The sequence below is a fragment of the Nelusetta ayraudi genome, unplaced genomic scaffold (assembly GCF_046127955.1).
Source record: "Nelusetta ayraudi isolate G7.1 ecotype Tasmania unplaced genomic scaffold, CSIRO-AGI_Nayr_v1 ptg000109l, whole genome shotgun sequence".
In the NCBI taxonomy this organism is placed as follows: Eukaryota; Metazoa; Chordata; class Actinopteri; order Tetraodontiformes; family Monacanthidae; genus Nelusetta; species Nelusetta ayraudi.
Genome location: NW_027466159.1, coordinates 770001 through 787199, shown reverse-complemented (window position 1 = coordinate 787199; position 17199 = coordinate 770001). Strand labels below are relative to the sequence as shown.

The 17199-nt window shown below is 48.3% G+C and overlaps 1 protein-coding gene across 2 annotated transcripts; it reads left to right on the top strand.

Moving 5' to 3' along the window:
• Positions 1–2074: 2074 nt before the first annotated feature.
• Positions 2075–16529, top strand: socs7 (suppressor of cytokine signaling 7). 2 transcript variants are annotated; one of them, XM_076048916.1, is made up of 10 exons: positions 2077–3896; positions 4540–4619; positions 6418–6522; positions 7900–8037; positions 8646–8791; positions 8895–9063; positions 13001–13129; positions 14107–14242; positions 14369–14516; positions 15157–16529. In XM_076048916.1, exons 1-9 carry the CDS (start codon positions 2329–2331, stop codon positions 14490–14492), a joined length of 2595 nt encoding a protein of 864 aa, XP_075905031.1. In that variant the 5' UTR covers positions 2077–2328; the 3' UTR covers positions 14493–14516; positions 15157–16529. The 2 variants fall into 2 exon arrangements, with proteins under 2 accessions (XP_075905032.1, XP_075905031.1); XM_076048917.1 differs by lacking the exon at positions 7900–8037 and having other exon boundaries at positions 2075–3896.
• Positions 16530–17199: the final 670 nt, after the last annotated feature.

Genomic DNA, 17199 nt, shown 5'->3' with positions numbered 1-17199 from the left:
CATACACACACAAACGTCGCTAGGATTAATGGCCTTTCATCCACTCTCAACGTTGTCACTCTCGCCTCATCCGTAGCTGCTGAATGGTCTGCTACGCCCTCTGTCGGCCGCTCGTGGCACATCACCATGCCGTTCCTACCGCAGCTGGCTTCATGTGCTGACGTAATGCGGCCACTAGGGAGCACTCGAGCAGAGAAAACCAAACAACGCCGTGATCTCAGTTTATCAGCCATGTCGACGTCTAAGCATTCAGGAGACTCCTGAGCCTTCCCGTGGTGTCTTGTGAGATTAATATTTCTTAACGTGTTATTTATTTGTAATGGAGCAGAAACTCACAAGGCAAATACCTCTTGGTTTCTGTCGTGTTCAACGTGTAGCGCCTTCTTCAACTGGAATTAGCTCTAGCATCCCGGGCTGCTGGAGAAATACCAATGTTGTTTCGTTGTTTGTTTGTTTTTTTGTTCTCATTTTGCCCACAAATACGCCTAGTTAATCTGAAATCTATTAGCTCAGAGTGGCGGGGCTAATGCTGTTCTGGACACAAGCGGCACAATCATGACGCCTAGCAGGAAGTGATGTCACAACACCGTCTGTGTCAGTGTGTGCGTTTCCTCCGTTCAAGGATGTGCTGCGCAAAGATTTTTTATTGGATACAGTGATGTTCATCACGGCAACAGACTCGTTTATTTTCTTTTAGAGAAACTCATTATTGCAGCTGAGGAACCAGGACAAATTCTGATACATGTAGACAATATGAACATGATTTCAGCTGGTCGGATGATGAACAGACCAATCAGAGTCATTTGAGGTGAAAGAGGCGGCGCTCGACGTAGGATTTAGTTGACAGAAATAGGAAGTTACTGCTGTCTTATGAAGAATAGTGGCTTCATATAATAATAATAATAATAATAATAATAATAATAATAATAATTACATCCATTCATCCATTTTCAATACCCGCTTCCTCTTGCACTCAGGGTCGTCTGCTGGAGCATATTCCAGCTGTCATGGGGCAAAGGCAGGTTACAGCCTGGACAAATCACCAGTTCATCTCAGGGCATAATAACAATCATAGTTATTGTTTACAATCTGATTATAATGTAATATAATAGTTATTACTTACACAATCCTGCCTCCACTTGGAGTTTCAATGGTCTCAGGGTTGCATGTGGCCTCTGTCACAGACACAAGATGAAACGGAAGCCATAGCTACTCCGTCACATTGTGTGAAGTTTTATTTTGCAGCTGCATTTGATATTTGAGTGAATAATGAGTCAATAATTTGTATTTGGGCAAGCTACATCTTCAGGAGCTCTGCTCTGTCCCGCTGTCAGTCGCCCGAAGGCTTTCAAAGCCCAAACGAATACGGCATGTCTACTTGAATTTCTGGAAGAAGTTGTTGTGTTGCTGTGGCCCCTGGAGGCAGAATTGTTTGGCAGGAACTGCAAATTTCCATCTTCGGTGTTCAAATCTAGAGAATGCACATGGATCAATAGGTAGTGAATGAACCAACCAACCACTTGACTGTGGAGCAGGTGGGGGAAACAAAGATCAGGAATCAGCTGTTCTCAGGTAGCCTGTGTGTGTGTGTGTGTGTGTGTGTGTGTGTGTGTGTGTGTGTGTGTGTGTGTGTGTGTGTGTGTGTGTGTGTGTGTGTGTGTGTGTGTGACGTTTAACACGCCAGGGACTAATTTATGGTTCTCATCATCGGCTCTCATAAAGCGCCGTTATGGGTTTGGAGGAGAAGGAGAGGGAGGGGGAGGAGGAGGGTGAGAGAAGAGGAGGAGGAGAGAGGGGAGGGTGGGGCCTGGCTGGGAACACACAGGCAGACGGTGGCCGCTGACCGGAGCCTCCTCCGGCTTTTATTCGCCTCACATCGGCCTGCATGTCTGACCCAGAGGTCCGCCCGCCGCCCGGAGCGAGCTGAGCCCGAACCCTCATCACCACCACCACCACCACCACCACCAACCCCCACCCCCCCAACCTCACCCCCCCCACCCACCCACCGTCCGACGGATGCTGCGCCGTTCCGCAGGAGGGAGGATGCGAACGCAGCATCGACTGACAGGCTTCTTCTTCTTCTTCTTCTTCTTCTTCTGCTTCTCCTCCTCCTCCTCCTCCTTCTCCTCATCCTCATCCTCATCCTCATCCTCCTCCTCCTCCTCCTCCTCCTTCTCTGTGCGGTTCTGAGCGAGCAGCCTGTTTATGGGAGGAGGCGACGGCGGCGGCTCGGCCCTTTTCTTTATCACCGGAGCCGCATCACCGCGCTGAGCGATGTGAAGGAGGCGGATCGCGCACCGTTTCTCATCCCGTCGCCCCGAGGAATAAATGATGAACAACGCGCAAGATATGTCGCCCGATTTCGTGTTGATGCGCCTGGTCTCCGCCGCCGAGGACGACCGCCTGGACGCGGAGAACGGCAACCTGCCGCCGGGAGCAGTGGTGCCGGGGCTTGGGAAGGAGGTCCTGGCGCACAGCGGCGTCAAGGCGGCCTTGGACATCGGCCGAGATCCGACGCCGGGCCTCGAGCATCCCGGCGGCCGCCTGAACAAAGCCCCGCCGAGCGGCGAGGGCACGGCCGCACCTGACACAGGAGGGACGGAGAGTCGCGCCCCGCTCAACGCTCCCGCCTCGCCGCAGAGCCCCGTGCAGGCCCAGGGCTTCGACTTCGCCGCCAGCCCCGGCCTGCGGCCTCAGCTGCTGGTCTTCTCCAACATAATGCGGAACGGGGAGGGCATCTTGGAGCTGGACCGTCGGAATCCTCCGAGGGACGCCCTGGGTTTGGAGCAGAGCCCCGGGCCGGGCTGCTCGGGCCCGGCCCTCATCATCAACAACAACAACAGCCTGGACGGAGCCCAGCAGCAGCAGCAGCGGCAGGAGCAGCAGCAGCAGGAGCAGCAGCTGCAGCAGCAGCAGCAACAGCAGAACCCGCAGGAGCGGACGTGGGGGGCTCACCCGCCGGCTTCTGTGGCCGCGGACGTGCAGGGCACAGCCGATCACCGTCTGATTAGTACCCCACCCGAGTGGCCCCTGTTGTCGGGGAGATCCAACCCTCTGGCCGCCGTGGACCCCAAGTGGGGCTGCGGCAGAGACCGGGAGGGAGCCGTGTTCGAACTGGCCAGGCGGTTCGGCGAGCTCGGTGTCGGTGCGGTGCCCAAGATGTTGCTACGAGCAGGGGAGCTCCCGCAGTGTTCGTGCCAGGGTGCCCACGGCCCGGTGGGCGGCGGGCTGGAGCCTGGGGACGACCCCACCGAGACCAGCGACGCCTTGCTGGTGCTGGAGGGGCTGGGCAGCGGGGACGTGGCAGCCCTGGACATGAACGAGTGTCCGGACGCCGAGAACGACGAGGAGAAGGGCCGCCGCGAGTTTCTGCTCAACCGGAAGAGGGAGATCGTCCAGAAGATGTCCGGGACTTTCTCCATCAGCAGCTTCCAGGCGGAGCTGAGGCGGCAGGTGGAGGGGGCGGCCGCCGCGGGACACCTGGGCGCCCAGGTGTGCAGCCTCAACGGGAACCCGCAGGTGGGTGCCCCGGACCGGGACGTGACCGCCCGGGTTCCAGCCGTGTCCTCGTCTCACACGCCCGTCCAGAACTCGCCGTGGGCCACCACGCCGAACCCGAGCTTGGCCTCCACCCCGAGACGGCGGCCGGAGCGGTGCGCCAGCGCCCCTCGCACCCCCACCGGCTGGACGTGCAGCGCCGAGAAGACGCTCAAGGTGGCGGGTAAGTCCAAGAAGGGCTCCCTGAAGGTCCGCCTCAGCAAACTGTTCCGGACTAAGAGCTGCAGCGGCTCCAGCCACCTGCTGGACAAGAGGCCCTCCGTCACCTACTCGGTGTCCTCCGCCGGCAGCCTGGTGGACATGGCGAGCACTTCCGGTCCGGAGCAGGACGCAGACAGGTGAGCAGCTCCGCCCGGGGCCCAAAACACACACACCTTACGCACCCCACACATCCAGTCAGCTGTGCTGCAAGTGTTTGTGTGTTTCTTTAAGTTGAAGAACTAGATTTCAGAGAGTTGAGAGACTAAAAACAAAAATATCGAACTTGCGATGATGGATGAGAGGGGGACGCCTCAGAAAGACCTGACAGACACAGTTAAAGTTGCAGTTTGCTTGAACGTGTAGAAACTCATTCAGATTGTCGGACGATGTTTCTGACCACGCAGCCAAATTTTCTCTTTCCTCTCTGACTGTCGAGGACTTTCTCTTCTTTTTTCCTTCATCTATTTCCAACCTTTTGTGGCTTGTCACCCTCTATAACTCTCACCGTCTTAGTCATTATTCACAGCCACGCAGACGGAGGGCTGTGATTAAAGAAACATACATAGCTTCAGTCGTCCTGACTGGAGATGAGCCGCAGCAGGACCCAAAACTCCAGCAGCACCAGTCCATTTTCTTTGTAATTCTTCCTCTTTGCACTCAATAGCTCTTCTCCTCCACCTTCTTTTTCTCCTTCTTCTTCTTCTTCTTCTCTTTCTTCTCCTCCTCCCCTTGCTGCTGCTGCTTCCTCCTGGTCTTCCTGCCTGGATGTGCATCCTGCAGCCACAGCCAGCCCAAACTGACCAGGGCCCACAGTGCCTTCTCCCCCGCCTCCCTCTCCGCCTCCCTGTCTGCATTCACTGGTAAGGGCCGCTCACCGGATTTCCATCCATCCTGGTTCTCTTTTCTTATAACAATCATCACAGTCGTCCCCTTATGGGTCATTGGGCGCTTTGCTCAGCAGTCGGGCCCCCAATCAGTCAGTCATCAGGGCACATTATTGCTTTAAAATAGTCTCTCAGAATCTGAAGAGCTTGAGAATTTGTTGCCGAATGTCTTGGTAGTTTGTTTGCAGAGGAGTAAGACACCGACGTCCCTTTAAGGTGACTTGATGAAAAAACACCAACAACTAACACACAAACATGAGAAAATCGAATCATTGATTTGGCTTCTTAAATTTCGCCAATCTGCTGAATTTGCATCCATTGGGAAAGAGGCGACATGTGAAGGAGGAGGAGCTTGCTGTCTGTCTCACTACGGTAGACCAATCAGGTTCGCCGCTCCTAGTTTGCAAAGCCTAGGCTTCCTATTGGTCGGTGGGCTGTATTGTAAATAAATGTTTTGCCTTGTGCATTGCACTTGATTTCCCACAGCGTTTGATCAGCCGCCCTTCAGCACCGCTGTTGACCGAGTTTTTTGTGAAGGAAACAAAATTTCCTTCTCCACAATGAATATCATGTTGTATTATTGGACTAGCTGTGCTTCACAGCATTTGACGGCAGGTAAAGCAAAACCATGATATCCAGTGAGAAAGGTTCCAGATTTGTATCTTGTTTTGGTATGATAATGTTGCACAGATGTGATTTAAAAAAAAAAACAACTGTTGCCACCCACCGCAGCCAATGAGAGCAGCTGAGAGAAGCTGCTTCCTGGTTTAATCACAGCTGAAAGGAAGCTGATTGGCCCTCATCCTGTTGAAGGTTGTCAAGAGGGTAAAGCCCTTAAACTCAAGTTAAACCCCAAAGAGATGGGGCTGTCGTGCGTTTCTCACCTCATCCAACACCTGAACAATATTTAGAGCCATTTGTGTGAAGCTGTAATGATAGAAAACTGAGATGTTTTGACTAGTGCAGCGTGTAAGATAAGATTTTAGCACAAAATGTAAAACAAAAAAACACATTTTCTCCATCTATGATCTCTACAGGAGGACGGACATGTCACCTATCAGATTTCTAATTACAGAAACTCACATTTATGTATCTTTTTTAAACAAAAATATCAAAACAAAAAAACCTCTTGTCTTTGCCCATTATACAGGTTAGCCACTCTGGCTGGGTACCATTCCAAATGTATAGATACGATGCCAGTTTTGATACCTTAGTTTGGATACTGCTTCCAGTACTTTTTTTTTTTTAATACCAGATGCTTTAAAACCATTTTGAATGACAGCAAAAATACATTGTTACAGCGCGAAACCTTTAATTTCCGTTTTATGCTTTCAGATCAGGATTTTCCTCCAAATCCACTTTGTTGTTTTCCCCGTCCTTTATTCTGATCCACCTTCATGAAGTGGAGACACTTTGGCATCTTAGGCGCTAATGATGCTCATTTTCACTCTGTCGTCAACAAAAGTTTGCCAGTGGCTTTGGTCATTTAAACTTTTCGATATTTAGTAGGATTGGCAAATGTATCTCAACTCAGGACCTCAGTCTGTCCATTGAATTTGTATTGTGGTGATTTGTGCTGATTAGTTGGATGTAACTTTCCCCTCAAATGACCGCGCAACGAAAGAAACACTTCCTTGTTTCACTTCTTTGACATTTTTTCTCCTGTTTAGTTATTTTGTTTGTGACTCACTCTCTCTCTTTCTCCCTCTCCCCCCCTCTCTCTCTCTCTCTCTCTCTCTCTCTCTCACTCTCACTCTCTCTCTCTGTCCCTCAGGTGAGACTGTTTCCTTGCTGGACGTGGACATCTCCCGGCGAGGCGCCAACACACCACACCCTCCCACGCCTCCTCCTCCTCCACGCCGGAGTCTCAGCCTGCTCGGTATGAAACCTCTGTCTTGCTTCCTGCTTCCTGGTTGTGTTGTGGTGGCCGTGATCTCTCACTCTCTCCGAGCGCTGACATGGTGAGTGTGCTTGGGCTCCTGGCAGATGGGTCCCCTTGACTGGAGACGCCCCCAAAAAGGTCAGCAGCGTCGGGCAGGTTTAATTTCAGCTGAGGATTCTCCCCCAGTGGCTTGGCAGGCTGTGCAGTATTTGTCATTTCCTTTGATCCGATTGGTTCTGGCAACGGCTTGTGATTTGTTGACTGTGGGATTTTTTTGTGTTGTATTGTCTTCTATCGACACCGACAGTTTATTCTGAAGTTAATCATTTCAGAATAACCCTCCTCCCACCCCCGTTACTGCGTTTTATCCAGTGTTGTGGTTTCAGCCGTTGCTGTGCAACATGTGATCATTTTCAGTCCTCAGGTGACCAATCATGTTGCTCCTAGTGACCTCCTCTGAGGCTTCTCGCAGACTTCTCAGTAAATGGATGCAATGACTCTCTTTAAATTTGTATTCTGTGTGTATATATTTATATACACACACATATACACACACACACATATATATATTCCAAGCAGTCATTTGAACCTTTGATCCATCCTTTACTTTGCTCCATATTTCTGAGAGCATGTCTATAGGATGCTGTTCTGTTATCCGGCCCTCTGTGATGTCACAAAGGGCACAGTCGGCAGGCGTCAGCTTCGCCTTTTTCTGCGTCTTCCCAGACCCCCGGAGGTTTCAGCGAAGCGTCGGCATTATCAGGAGGCTATAAACAGAGGGCTAACAACGTTGTTTGCTGCTTTTTGTTAGTTGTTTTTTTTTTAATGTGATGCGGCAACAGTTGAGGTTTTTTTTTTATCAAATTGTAAAAAATAGAATCAGATGGAACCATTTTAAGTGGAGACGCTTCTGGGGTGACGGACTGTTTTTTCTGTGGTGAATTAATCCAGATTTTGTGCTCCAGCGACTATTTGGGGCGACAGGGTGTCGTCTCCGCTGTGTGTGTGTGTGTGTGTGTGTGTGTGTGTGTGTGTGTGTGTGTTAACACGTGTTGGACAGGAAGAAATTTAAGACTTCAAAATAAAATTCATACTACTTTTTAAAAAATTCCACAACTTTAAAAAAAAAAAAACCTCTGGCTTTTTTTTTTTGGCTTATTTAAAGTTCTTCCTTCCTTCCTTCCTTCCTTCCTTCCTTCCTACCCTCTTTCCTTCCCTCCTTTCTTCACCCCTTTTTTTCCCCGCTTTTGTCCCTCCTCCCTCACTCCCTCCTCACACCTCCTGCCTCACCCCCTTACCCCACCGTCCCTTCCCCTCCCATCCCCTTCCTCACGCCCTGCTCCTCTCTCCTCCTCCGTCCTCTCCTCCCTCCAGATGACATAGCGGGGCCCCAGCCTGGCCCCTTCCTGGTGAGCGTTATGGGGGCCTCGCTGCAGTCCCTCCCCCTGCCCCTCCCACCTCCTCCTCCTCCCCCCTCACACGCCACCATCCAGCACAGTCTCAGCCTCAATGGTAAGGCCCAGTGCGGCACGGCGCCGTACCTGCACTTCCTGTCTGAACACAGGAAGTGAGTCTACCATATGAAAAACGCAAGGTCCATTGCGTAATATTTTTAAGGAAGCCCGCCTGACAGCAAGTTTCATATTTAAGGCGCTTTCAGTGGAGCCTCCTTTAAAATGGCAGCAAAAGATGACAGCTAACTAGGAGCCAGACACTTGCCACTTGCTCTTTGCATATTCCGATATATATACAGTATATATCTATATATGTATATGAGAACCGTTGAGAACCGTTCTAATGGTAGAAAATACTGCAAGTATGTTATGCTCTTACCAATATAAAAATCATAAATCAAGCCAAATGTTTCACACTGGACCTTTAACAGGGGCCTTTAACACCAGGGGGTGGAACAGCACCCCCTACCTGGGTGACCAAGGTGTGATGCTAAAGGCTGTTTAGCAAAGGTGGTGTTCCAACAACCCTGACCACCAACCTTTGTGCCATGTAAACAGTAAATTTGAACACTTCACTGACTGGTTAGTTGAGTTCCTGATGTCTAGAAATTTTGAAAAGAAAAAAGTAAAATTAATTCCTCTGACGTTTACTTTGCCTCGATGCAGACGCCTTCCTGCGGGCCCTCCCCCATTCTAACTCGTCGCTGGGAGAGGCTCCGCCCCCGTCCAGGCAGGCCCCGCCCCCCGTGCTGTGCGCCCTGCAGCGGTCTGAGGCCAGCAACTTCACGGCCAGCCTGAGGGAGCTGGAGAAGGTGGGTTTTTTTTCTGTGGAAGCCGTGGAAGCTGCGCTAGCATACTAGCGGACTAGCTGTCTGACTGTCACTGCCCTCCCACCCCCCACCCCCCTCTCTCCAGTGCGGTTGGTACTGGGGCCCCATGAACTGGGAGGACGCGGAGATGAAGCTGAAGGGGAAGCCAGACGGGTCCTTCCTGGTTCGGGACAGTTCGGACCCTCGATACATCCTGAGCCTCAGCTTCAGGTCGCAGGGGGTCACGCATCACACCCGCATGGAGCACTACCGAGGTGAGACTCACTCTGGGGTGGGGCGCTGTTGAGCTGCTGCTGCTGCTAGTGGTGGTTGTGGTGGGGTGTGGTGGGGGGGTTGATGACAACGTGGGCATTTGTTGGAAGACTGTTTGAAAATCATCAAAAAAATGTTGCTACAAAACAGCACTGAAATTTTTAAATAATTGAACATTTTAGAAATTATATAATTTTTCTTTATTTGAAATTGAGCCTGATACAGCCCTTCACTCAACCGTCTTAATAATTTGATCAGAAATAATTTATGAACACATGCTTTGCAGAAAGCTAACCCTTTATTTTTTATGATTGTTGGTTTGGTTCCTTTATCTAATATGCTGCTACCAAACCGCATGTTCGTTTAATGAAGAAAAGGAGACAAGTAAATATTAAGAAGTTTTATCTGAAAAGAAGAACAAGACATTTGTTACAGAGATCTCTGGAGTCGAGTCCTGGCCGTTGCTGGAGTCAGACTGACCCCTTTCTCCCAAAGTCCTTAAGTACGAAGACAAACAAGCTGACTCCTGATTTGAATGTCTTCTCAAGTGTCGTCCTTTGATTGGCTGTCCATTCTTCCCCCTTCAGTTCCTGGGTCTTACTCCAATTGTTTGTAAGTCAGGAAGCAGGTCCTTATTTGGCCGTGAGCCAAATGGTCCATCCTTCCTTCCGGTGTGACCTGTTGAAACAATTTCAGAAAAGTCTGAGGTGATGAGTTCCCATCCCTGTGACTGGAAGGGTCGCAAATTTTATGAGGGTCGCGAAAGTCAGTTCCTTCAGCTGACCACTCTCTGGTCTCCCCAGGTCACTGTTCATGAAGCGAATGAGTAACACAGTCTTTGGTCACAAGGTTTTCAACACCCCCAAGGCACTGGTCATGATCAGCAAATATACACCAAAGAACTACATATAGTAACATTCAATACATTTATACATTCGACTCAATATAATAATTACAACATATTAATGTAATGTTACCAATATAATAGCACAATATGCGATGATGCATGATGTTAAATGTCTGATTCCGACATGATCAAGGTTGGTTTGTGGTGGTTGTGTCTCGTGTTGTGTCCGTCTGCCAACACAACAGCAACACACACACACACACACACACACACACACACACATTGAGCTCATTGTCTCTTTTTGTTTGAGAAATGAGACTAAACAAAGAAATAATGAAACAATGATATTAAAAAGCAGGGCAGCGGTGCAGTGCAAAGGCTGCTGGTTGAATTACCAAGAGCCCCGGGGGGAGTTTGCATGTTCTCCCTGAGTGGGTGGGGCTTCTCTCCAGGTACTCTGACTCCTCCCACAGCCTGAAGGCAGTCTGAGCGTGTGTGTGTGTGTGTGTGTGTGTGTGTGTGTGTGTGTGTGTGAGTGTGTGTGTGTGAGTGTGTGTGAGTGTGTGGCTGGTGGTCGATCTCTGTGTGTGTGTCGTTGCACATCAGCTCTGTCGCGACAGCTGCACCTGTCACGGGTTCCCACACACACACACACACACACACACACACACACACATGCATGTGAATGTCCTTTACGTCCACCAGCCATCCAGGCATGTCAGTCACATGCCATCGCGGTGAGTCAGCCCAGACATTTTATCTCACATGCAAGGTGACTAAACGCGCGCACACACACATGCGCGCGCGCACGCACGCACGCGCACACACACACACACACACACACACACAAACGCATACAAAACATAGATTTAAAGCGGCAGCATGACATTTCGTCAAAGTCCCCTCGGTGTATTTTTTAATCCCAGCCTGATGTTTCACCTGCAGCGACAGTGCAACGGAAGACGTCGGCGTTCGCGCAACGTTTAATTTAACGCTTCAGAAACGACGTCGCCGGCCCTTCAGCAGGTTGTCGACGCGACGCTCCTGCTGGAATGTTTTGACATAATCCACTCAGTAGTCTTGTTTGTTACCTATTGTTTCTTTTGGCCCTTTTTGAAAGTTTTGGAAAAGAGCCCAGAAGAGTCAATAGAAAACCAGCAGGCTGATTGGACAGATTTACTGTTTATCATGTTAAAAAAAACAACTCAAAAAAATCAAGCCAAACCTCCTTTGGTACCGGTGGAGCCAGTTAAGTAACAGCAGCTTCCCGGCGGCGCCAAGAACGCACCCCTTCCCATCATGCACTGCAGTGTTTTGGCCAGTCAGTAGTGGAACGGCTGATCGATTAAAGATCTCACGTTCCAAACATTCTTTTTTTTATCTTTGGTTTTCTGGTGATTTGTTGGACCATCTATGTGTTTGGTAGGGGACAAAAACAAGGATGAGGTGGGAGCCAGCAGCAGAAAACTTGTCTGATTTGCTGGATGATTTTTTTTATAAAACACAAACATGCTCACATCCCCCAAGTTGTTTTCTCTCATCAACACCATCATCATCATCGTCATCAGAGAATTACATGACGTTTACACCGACATACATTCGAACAACAAACTCAACAACAAAGTGACACACGCCCTTGTGGACGTCCAATAAGATCGAGGCATGAATAATTCGCGCATTCACACGCACACACACACACAAACGCACACACACACACACACTGACGCTGTGTGACAAATAAACAAGGTAACTCATTGAGGATACATGTGTAACCAAGTGCATGCGCGCGCACACACACACACACACACTGGGGGACATAAAGCAGGGCTTCACTGGAGGGTCTCCACTATAAAGACGTGGAGTCATGCCTGGAAACACATTCATTATTCAGACGTGCAGCCTCGGCTGACACAACGCGTTCACATCAACACGATCATGCGCGCATGAGTGCGTCGCCGCCTGGACATGAATCCAGGCCAGCCGGGCGGCTAACACACACACACACACACACACACACACACACACACAAGCGCGGAACCGTCAACAGGAAGTGGGCGGGGCTCCGGCTCACTCTGACTGCAGATGTCTTGTGAGGTTCTGAAGGTTTGAGGCACTTCTCACTTTCTCGGCCGTGTTGGTTGTACGTCTCTCAATTTCTTTTTCTCTTCTTTGCTGCGTTTGTCTCCGAGCCCCGAGACTCTGCTTAGGAGGGTCGGACTGAATCACAGGGTCGCCGAGGTCACTTACAGGAGCAACACGGTCAAGCAGGACCAATCACATCTCTTCACTGTCAAGTGGAAACAGGCTCCCTATTGGTGCGATGGATGACACACCGGCCAGTGGCGAGGGTATCACCACAGTGTGTCCACAGCCAATCAGCAGCAGGCGAAAGATTGCAGTGCCGTTAATTCTTTGCTGTTCTTAAATGGAAATGTTGTCTGGCTGTTATCAGACCAAACAACTGCATCGTCCACGATTGCAAGCTGGCAGCTATTTCCTGTTTCCTGACTATAGCTGCGGCTCTCTGCAGATTTGTGCTTTTCACAGTGCTTGAAATGTCAGCCTATCAGAGCAGCTGCTCACCAGGTTAAAGTTCCCATGAAGAGGGAAGTGAAATCTTTCCTGTTTTTTCTTCTCAGTGGTAAAAAAAAAAAGACTGACGGTAATCAGCTTTGTTTTTGTACAAAGTTGGTTCTTCATTAAAGCCGCAATAGAGTAAATTGGCCAGTGCAGCTCCTGTGTTACACCACAGATTACAGTGCTGGTCGAAAACATTTTCATCCGTCCACTTTCTATCACTGCTCATCCATCTCTCGAGATTGGGGGAGGAGGTTGGAGCCTGTGGAGGCGGCGTGACATCCTGGATGGGTAGCAGGTGTTCAACCAGCCTGTTGTGCATGTCTTTGGACTGTGGGCGGAGCCAGAGTACTGGGGAGAAGGCCTGGGAATCGAACCTGCAACCTTCTCGCTTCGCAAACAGATTTGATTTTCATTGTCATTGTACAGATGCTTTGAAGAATAGCATGCATGGTAAAAAAAAAAAAAAAAAAAAATTTAAATGAATAAATGAAAGCGCTGCTCTCCTCCTGCAGGCACCTTCAGCCTGTGGTGTCACCCCAAGTTCGAGGACCGCTGCCACTCGGTGGTGGAGTTCATCGAGCGAGCCATCATGCACTCCAAGAACGGAAAATTTCTCTACTTCCTGCGTTCCAGAGTCCCAGGTAAATATAAAATATAGGTCAGGAATGCTGCACTCAGCCGCCGTCGCAGCCGCCGCCGATCAAAAATGGATGCGAGCTGCCGTTCAGCGAGTGCCCGAGGAGGCGGACGAGGAGGAAGAGAAGGATAAGGATGAGGGGGATCAGAGGCGAGGAGGTGGTGGAGGAGGGGAAGGAGGAGGGGAGTGATGCATGATGGAGGGAAAACATGGGTCAACTGCGAACACGTTTCCAAAGTTTTAATCGTGAAGGAGCGAATCCTAGGCGAAGATCCAGTTTACGTTGATCGGGAATTGGTGCAGATCAAATATCAGAATCAGATGGATTTTTTCTTCTTTTATAAAGAAAACGTACAAAATACAAAAAGTGTTGTCCAATGCGGGATTTTGGTTTTTTAAAAGTTATGCCATGTCAGTGGTCATAATCACACAGACAGGAAACATAAAAGAAGAAATTTGATTCAATCAACTTTTATTTGTACAGCGCTAAATCACATCCAAAATGTCTCTAAGCGCTTTAATTTGCTGATTGCTGATTCAACTGAATTTGTTTCAATTTTTTTGCACTGCAGCTCTGATTAGCTTTAGTGAGATTAGATTCAGTTTCTCATTCAGAGTCTTACATATATATATGTATATATATATATATATATGTATATATATATATATATATATATATATATATATATATATATATATATATATATATATATATATATATATATATATATATATATATATATATACATAAAAACTACCCACTGTTGCATTAACACTTTTTATTGTAGATTGAGGAGGAAGGTTGATGGCATCTGCAAAAAGTTGATAAAACCACTCGTGTTTCCCATAAGCCTTTGCAGCTTTCATCTTTTCTTTTTTTTAATGTCCGTGAAAAATATTGAAACATCTGCAAGCAAAAAACGTCTTGTACTCAGTTACCCTGTAATATTAAACCGTGTGTGTGTGTGTGTGTGTGTGCAGGGCTTCCTCCCACCCCGGTCCAGCTGCTCTATCCCGTCTCTCGCTTCAGCAACGTCAAGTCGCTGCAGCACCTCTGTCGCTTCTGCATCCGGCAGATGGTTCGAATCGACCACATTCAGGAGCTTCCACTGCCCAGGTGAGCCTGGAACAGCACCAGAGGGGGAGGCTTGGGTGGTGATGGTCATGTGACCCACCAGCCTGCCTCAGCCCAGCTCTGTTTGGAATCCGCTGACAGCCTGCCGTGTGTGTGTGTCTTTTCCAGGCCACTTATATCCTACTTGAGTAAGTTTTATTACTACGACCCCGAGGAGGAGATGTACCTGTCAATCAAGAGCATCCAGCGGGTAGTTGGTGCAGAGCAGGAGGCTGCGGAGTCGCAGACGTAGCAGCAGAAAACCTCCTCGGCTCCGGTGAGTCGGGAGGCGCGTCTCGCGGTCGTGTTGAGCATCGACTTTATCGGATCACATGCTCAGTGGTTCTCTGCCTGGATTTCCTGAGGTTGCTTTAAATATTTATCAGTCGTCATTTGCAGGACCCCCCCTCCTCCCTCCCTGCCCCACACTCTCCCCAACATGTGTTGTTTACATTGCTTTAAGTTTCAAGTTCGACTTCCTTTAAATCACATATAGACTCTGTCCATACAGTTATGACCATTATTTTTTGTTTTGTTTTTTCCTGTTCCCTCAAAAATACAAATTCTGAAATTTTCGCTAATTGTCCTCAAATTATGCTCTCTGCCAGTGTTACACCTTTAATAAATCTGTGCAAATACTGACACCAGCAAAAAAAATAGCATATTTAGCCTTGTGTTTGCAGCCCGCCGCTTAAAAAAAAAAAGCTGGGGTTTTAGCCTTGAGTGAAAATTTGTTGGAACTTCCATGTAAAAAAAATACAAAACAAAGAAAAAACAAGGCGGAGCCAACACCTGGCTGAGGGTGTGGTCACTTTGTATCGTGCCCTTTGTGACATCACAAAGGAGGTGGTTTCCTGGATTTCGATTTCCTTGTACGAAGAAGTCTCACCCTCTCTCTCTCTCTCTCTCTCTCTCAGGTACTTTATGAAGGAGTGGTCTGTTCCGGTCCGTCAGCCGATCAGAGTCTCCGGCAGTGCCGGTCTCCACTCCCTCTAATTGGACTGATGAGGGAACGTTTGACCGACGGGCAGCCGAGAGTTGCAGACTCTGACGAATTGTCCAAGGACGGAAAGACAGAAGGACAGATAGATGGACGGACGGACGCTGTCACGTGCAAAAAAAAAACAACACGTGGGTTTTGATGAACCCTGCAGAGTTTCATAAATGTGATGAAAGAGGAAAGAAAGAAAAAAAAAGAGACAGACTTTTAAAAGCCGATGCACTGGTCGATTTGTACAACTGTTGTTTGCTGCCGTTTCTTTGGTTTCCCTTCCAGTCAGTCAGTCAGTCAGTCAGTCAGTCAGTCAGTCAGTCAGGACAGGGAGAGGGTATGGGGGTTTCAGCCTGGACCCTCCGGACGGACGGACACACACTCGGAGGCGGGACGACCAACCAAGAGGCGGTCCAGGTGGTGGGAGGAACCAGAGAGCCCTGGTGGGACTGAAAGCCAGGTGGGAGCCATTCGTGCTCTCAACATCTGACCCAGACGGATTTCATTGGCCGTTGTCACAGGTGGAGGTTGAGGTCGACTGATTTGATGATCACAACAATTCAGAACTAATTTGGCCACTTAGTGAGAAAGAAGCTTCAGTTGATCCAATGGAATAAGCTGAATTTAAACCTTCTGACTCAAGTTATCAACAAAAAAAAAGCGAAACTTCACTTATTTTCTAAATGCATTTTATCCGATGTCAACGTTCCCTCTCAACCCAGCTGCCGCGGTCGGCCGTCTTGTAGTCGGTTCTCTTGAAAAACGAGCATAGTTTGCACCGAGTTCCAGCTTTGGAAGAATAAAAAATTGTGCAAGAAGACACCAAAGAACAATCTTCAACGTCGGGATTCGAGGATTTTTCACCACAGCTGTTTTAAAACCATCCGGCTGTTTACTGGAAGGATGTTTGGTCGGAGGAGGAGGAGGATGAGGAGGAGGAGGAGGAGAAAGAGGAGGAGGAGTTGGAAGTCTCAGACGAGGGAAGGATGGATTCACCAGAAGCAGACACTGTTTGTTTGGGGAATCGAAGAGTCTCGATGCACCGGATGCTTCCGGACGACCTCTCCAGTTCTTACCCACAATGCCCTGCCTCGGAGTGCGTGTGCGTGTGTCTGCCAACTGTCTCTCATCTCTCTACCTGTCATTTTTGTTTGTTGAAAAGCCCGGGTGTATTTTTGGCTCATTCTGTTTCTCAGAATCCTCAAACTGACTCAGCATTTTCAGTAAAAAAAAGAAGAAAAAAAAAGGAAGAAGAATTAAAATAAAACTCAGTGTCATCCCCTTCTTTCAAGTTGAAAACTGCAATATATGTTTTATTTACCAAGAAAAAACCCTCTCGCCTCATTCAGGACAAGAATTGCCAGGGGAAAAAAAGGAGTTTAAAAAAGAATAATGATATATTTTTAATATGATTGAAGATGATTGAACATGTTCTTCATCCACCGCAACGTTTTTTTCACTAACCTGATGTGAAAAATAACTCCTGCCTCAAAACATTGGATGAGTCGGCACAGCTGGGAAAATTAAAAAAAAAAAAAAAAAAAAAAAAACTTATTAACTAGCTGGCCTGAATTAATTGGCCCCAAATAGAGGTTTGAATATTTTACTATTAAATGTTTTTAATTATTTTACAAAAATCCACCATTCAAATCAAAGACAGAACACCTTAAGTGTGTTGAATGACCTTCTCATGCAACTGACTGCTGATGTGAAGTCGTTTCAAAGCCAAAAACAAAATTGCTGCGTGGGAAGCGCCGCCGTTCTCGGTGCAGTTAAACTGTGTCACAAGCAGTAATGCGAGCGCCGAGATACTTTAAACTGCAGAACAACTTTGCATTTCTGCAGCGTTATGAGTAGGAATATACAATTATGGAGCGATGAATTATGGATTCACATATTACTCCGTGAAAGATGCTTCCCAGTCGCTGCTGGATGGTTCTTAAAAGTGTTTTTGTTGTTGGTGGTGGTG